General features: G+C 42.6%; 1 protein-coding gene across 1 annotated transcript in view; it reads right to left on the minus strand.

Moving 5' to 3' along the window:
- Positions 1-4,872, minus strand: part of KLHL3 (kelch like family member 3) — a 52,873-nt gene extending 48,001 nt beyond the window's left edge. Inside the window, exon 1 of the mRNA XM_063120776.1 lies at positions 4,578-4,872. Within this exon, the coding sequence (XP_062976846.1) occupies positions 4,578-4,591 (14 nt within the window). The 5' untranslated portion in view covers positions 4,592-4,872. The remainder of the gene's footprint in view (positions 1-4,577) is intronic.
- Positions 4,873-6,000: the final 1,128 nt, after the last annotated feature.

Here is a 6,000-nt window from a genome sequence, read left to right on the forward strand (position 1 = left end):
CATCTTTGCATTCTTTCTGCAGAGACAAACTAGAAAGACCTTTAGATCAGTGCTGAGTCAAAATTGGGGTGGAGACAACAACATTTTTCAGGATCTAAGTTCCCCCCCCCGCCCCCATTCAGCAATTTTCTAACCTAATCTCACCAATGTAACCTGTAAAGGAAGCATTGTCCCTCATCTTCATTTGCCCATAGTGACATAAGAAAATCATTATAACTGATCTGCTAGATGGGACTTAGATCCCCAACTGGTTGGGATCACACTGAGAGGAATGAAACAGAAAAATAGCTATTGAAGCAGCAGCAGCGGAGGAGGAAAGAGGGTGGAGAAAGAGTGGTTGTAATCAGCTATGAAATGAAGTAGGATCAAGTATTGGCAGGGGAGAGGGGAGGAAAATCCCCACTTTCAAAGCAAGAATGGAATCTGAAGAGCATTTCACCCAATACTACTTTAGATATCTAGCTGCTCGTGATATTGCCTGAAATTTAATTAGAATAATAAGGCATTGCTTTTGTTTTATGCAGTCACTAATTGTGTTTTATGCAGGCACTAATTGTGACAATGCCCCAGTTAACCCACAATGTGCCAGTTTCTTGTAGGGTTACACGAGGATTGTTTAATCCTCACCCCCGGCAGCTGGGTTCACACGACATAGCAACCACCATTCAGGGTTGCATATTTGCACAGCATGCACCACGGCACATCGCAGGTTAAATAACTCATGGCGAGCCAACTGTGTTGTAGGAATTGTCCCAGTGTGTCATTATTTACCAGAAAGGAGATCACAGCTTGGGACTTATGACACAGACACAGGGAGGGAGGCAGGGAGCTTGAAAAGTTTATAATTGACATCAAATGGTACTACATACCAATGAATAATTATGATAGGGAAAGTGTATTAATGAATGAAGAGGGAAGGAAAAGGTCAACTGAACATATTCCATGAGCTGCAGGTGCCTTAAAACAGCACACATCCCATGTATGCCATCTACCAGAATGTCAATGTGTAGAAACAATCATTGGTGAAGATAGATACTTCCCTCTATCGACACAGGATTAGAATGAGAGTAACATGGAGTGTTGGAAACCAAAAGAAAATTGGGAATATTGGGGAACACTTAAATAAAAAGACTATGAAATATTCGTTTGGAATGAAATTCTTTTTAAGACAATTTACAGCATTAGAGAATGATAATTTCTGTGCATACTAAAAACAGATACAACAATCAAATCCAAAAAGTATTAATATTGGGATGTGATGAAACTTTCTGTACAAACACAAATTGCAAAATTTGTGGTTTCTGTTTTCAACTCCCCCTCCCCCCCAGCTTGCCTGCAACTTCTCAGATGACAAAAACTAATAGATATATGTGCTTAGGTAGCATATGGTGCAGCAATTTGCAGCGCTCTCTCTAGTATTGTGCATATTCACAATTTTGCTTGTATAACATTGAGGATTTTATACTTTGAAGAAGTAGTCTTATACGTACTTATCTGTATGTAAACTCTACTAAAGAGATTGCTCTGTAAATTTCATAAACATGAAAAAGAGATTCGATCCATTAAATGTAGTCATCCCTAATTCCTTCCTTGTCCCAGACTTTTACCATGAATAATGCACAATTGCCTGTATTCCACAATCCTCTACGCCGCAAACCCGTAGCAACTCCAGTGGGAGGCCCACAAAGAGTCCCAGTGCAAGTATGTGAATCAGTACCACCAGCACATAGGGCTCAACTACAGACAGCGTACAGGTAAGACGCAGTAATAAGCCCACACAGTTTTACTAAGGGCACAATTCTATGTGTAAATGACTAGGGAAAGTTGGGAATTGTGGGACATTTTTCTGACTAAACTTTCTGACTAAACATACGTAGGATTGAGCCTCAAGTGTCTTTATTTATTATTATTAATAATAATAATGGAGGATGATAATATCATCAACAACAACACTACAGTATCATCAGTGTATATTGCATTTTATAAAATATAGGAGCTTGAGGACAGTAGGTTTCAGGTCAAACAAAACTTTTGCTTGTGTTATTGCAGAAAAACCACCCAGAAAGCTTCAGGTATGGGATGGTATATACATGTAATCAAATAAATAAATTGCACAATAGGCACTGACTGAAAAGGCATCTCACCCCAATCAAATCTGTAACACTCTCCAGCAAACTTCCTTCTTTAATACTGGCTATAAAAATGAAGCAGACGAGTTCTCCCTGCCTCCTCCACGGTACATTCACAGATGGCCGTGGGGCATATGAAAATGCCTCAACCACATGAGTCAGCCATTCGACTGAGTCTTCCTATTCAACCGTTCACCAACACCACTAGCATGGTGGGAAAGGTCCACATGATTAGCCTTGCCTACATGGTTGCAATTATTTGCACATGTACTGAGCTACATGATCTCACACCATAAAGGAAGAACTCTCATACAAGGTACGTGTGTGAGGGGGGGGAGTTTCACAGTTGGGGGCAGGGGCTATGTCCCACTCACTTCAATGCCATTTACTCCCAAGGAACTATGCAAAGGATCTCAGTGTTAAGGTATCATCAGAAGGAGCACTCCTTCACAAACTGTTAGCAGCCAAAGGCAAGGAATACTATAGGAAGAAGCAGCTTTCATATCTCTTCTTCTATGCACAGCACAAGCTGCCCCAATAGCGTTTTTCTGAGGTAATCCAGTTCATAATGTGAAAAGGAAGTGCTCTACATATCCTGTTTTTCCAAGAAAGCAAAACTGATTGGGAGTGGGTGTTTTGTTTCCATTGGTTTGCATCCCATCACAATAGGAGGAAAACACATTTCTAGTTTGTCTACTGGGAAACACTGATACAACCTCCCACCATGTTTCACGCACAACACGTTTCACGCATTAAGTTTCAACTTCTTACTTAATCCTTTACAGATATTGTAAATGAACAACACTATTTAAAAAAAAACAAGACTCCTCTCTTAAATGCTAGTCCTGTGCCCCTCATTGTTTACCTTTTCATCCGCCATGTTACAGGTCACTGGTGGCGGTTTTGTCTTTGTTTTAATTAAAAGGAGGCATATGTATTATCTTCACAATGGATTTGTAAATGTTCTACACTCTTGTTAGTTTAAGTGCCTAGAAAACTGGCAACATGGTTAAGATTTAAAAGATCTGAAATAAGCAACCAGAAATGGAAGCGTATAAGACACAGTAGGAAAAAAACTGTTCTGTAATGTTTTGTTATACACTATTCGCCATTGAAATGAAAAACAGGTTCACTAGTTACACTCCTTTTCTTAGTAATAGAAGGTTTCTTTACGTTGAGGTGGTTTTTATCAGGTGAGCAGAGGGCCTCACAAGGCCACTCACTGTGATGACCTGGTCGTATTAAATCCTACTGTATAATGATGTGAACATCAAAGAAGCCACAGGTGTATTATGTGCAACCATTACTTGAATGGCTGCACAAGCAGGTACTAAAAATATCATGTCCCCAAAGAATTCAGTCAGCAGCTATGAGCACAAAAAATGCATCCCACATTAGGAAAACAGATTGTGTGAATCAACCCTGTGTTTCTTTACCAAAATTATGTTTCCATAGCAACTGTTTAGCCCCTTCCCCCCCAACCCAGCCCCACACACAAACACATCCTGCAGATTTTTGTTTTTAAGTTTCATTAAACCCAAACAAGTTAGCCTTTCACCTATGTAATTGCTATGCCAAGGAACCAAGCAGGCATGTGTTTCTGGATTAGAAAGTGAATTCCAAAACAGTGGAAAGAAGAAGAAAAAAAGAGCAGGAGGAAAGAAAAGGAGAGTTCATACCAGAGTCAGCAGCCCTGAAAGTAATCACTGCTCTCGCATTTTAATGCCTCGCTGGCTACTGTCTAGTGTTCACCAGTCACACACACATACATGCATACCTAGCCACACAAACACCCCAGTTCACCATCTTTCTGGGGAGCTTGTTAAACTCAGAATCAGAAGTTAAAATTTCGCCCCGGTTAAAAAGAAATTGTTCCCTCAAAATGACTGCCCCGTCAAATAAAATTTAAGAATTTTAACTCCAGGGCGCTCCAGGTCAGTTGCTTGCAAACGTATTTTAAAACACACACACACAAATTGAGAGAGGGGGGGAGGGGGAGACGGAAGAAGGGAGGGAGAGACGTTTCAACAAGGGCCATTGGAGACAGGAAGTAGGGGGGAAATCTGTAAAAAGTGATGAAGGGGATTCCGGGATGAATGAGTCGGGGGCGGGGGGGAATCACACCGTACAAACATCACCCCTACACACACACACACACGTCGAAGAGCGTGACAGTCTTCAAGCAAGTAGGGGGTGGACGCAGGGGAGCGATCTCTGTGGTGGTGACAAATAAACGTACGCAAATAAATCGCGTCGCCCGGAAGGTTATTGCAGCCAACTTTGGACTGATGCTAATGATTCCGGCAAGGCTTGTCGATCTCCTTTCAGGATCCATCGGCCAGCAGGAACCTCGGAACGCCTAGCCATCCCCTCTCCGCAAACACAAAGGCTCCTGCACTCTTCTAATCGCATACACACACACAAACGTAGAGCATGATCAGCACAAACCTTTCGTCGTCCATTGTGCGCAGCCGGAGTGGGGCTTGAACTCTGCATGCACCCTCGTCTCCTTGTCCTCGGCGATGCCGCGTCTCCCCTCCGTCCTCCCTGCTCTGGGTGCCGCAAGCTGGGCGAATTAATCAGTGCCTGTGATTCAGCATGGCTGCAATGGGCTCCCCTCCTTCTCTCTCCCCGGCGCCGTTTCCTCTCGCTCCTAAAGCAACAGCAGCAGCTTAACGTTGCAGCAGCAAACAGAACACTCCTTACCCAGAGCTCCCCGCTGCTGCTGCTGCTCCAGCCTCGGCAGCCCACTCCCTTCTGCCTCCTCTGCTCCTCCCGCTTCAAGCTTCCTACTCGGTCTCCTGGCAACAGCAGCTGTGGGCATAGGTACAGTGCACCGCCCCAGCTACTTCTGGAAAGCGTTGCATTTCCACAGGGCATCCTTCAGGCGTTTTGGGGGTTTTCAACACCAACGGGGATTTAGCAAATGCCGCAAAGCCGAAGAAACAGCATGCTTCCACCCCCATCTGGTTAGCTACCCTCCTGCTCCGGAATTGACACACTTTCCTCTGGATTTATGGACATTGCGTTACTTACCCTGTTGTAAGGCCTGCCATAGGCAGCAATCTATTAAAAGTATGTATTGTCAGTGAAAGGAGTAGTTTAGCGAACATTACCCCTTTATCATCGAAGTGGTGGCACCAGAATAAGAAAATATTTAAGTGCTGGCAAGAGAATAGCAAAGGAATTCTGGGATTTTTAGGGAAATTCTGTAACACGGGTGGAGGATAAGATTAAATGCCTACTGTCTCTCTTCTGAAGTATTGGCAAGGTACTCCCTTTCAACTTGATGTAGGGTGCAATCCTGTGCGGGTTTACACATTTAAAAAGTCCTGTTACTTCCAGCGTTCCTCAGCCAGAATGGGTGACTGGGGCATGGAAAGGAGTTGTAGGACTGTTTTCTGTCTAACCATGCATAGGATTGCATCTTTAAGTACTTTTGGAACCCTAGCTGCATTCCTAAATGAACTTATTAGGATGTGGAACCCACTGAATTTGGAGTGTCTTGCAAAAAAGCATATTTATTACTGGATTCCCAGACTTGGCTCACCTCAGAGGCCATTGCCAATAACCATCAAAACACTTGGAATGAATTTGTGAGAAATCTTTAAAAAATTGTTCTGAACCAGGAGCAAACCTGAAAATTGCTGAGACAGGAGGGCATCTTCATGATTTTCATTTTTGTGAACCACCCAGAGAGCTTCGGCTATTGGGCGGTATAAAAATGTAATAAATAAATAAAACTTTCTAAAGTATTGTGGCATGTCTGCATTTTATAATTTTAATGGTTGTTGTTTTTAAATTTAATTATATTAAGATCATGGAATTATTGATTTTCCTATTATAGTTTCTAGTTGATATGCTACATTGT

Source organism: Elgaria multicarinata, chromosome 3 (genome assembly GCF_023053635.1).
Source record: "Elgaria multicarinata webbii isolate HBS135686 ecotype San Diego chromosome 3, rElgMul1.1.pri, whole genome shotgun sequence".
Lineage (NCBI taxonomy): Eukaryota > Metazoa > Chordata > Lepidosauria > Squamata > Anguidae > Elgaria > Elgaria multicarinata.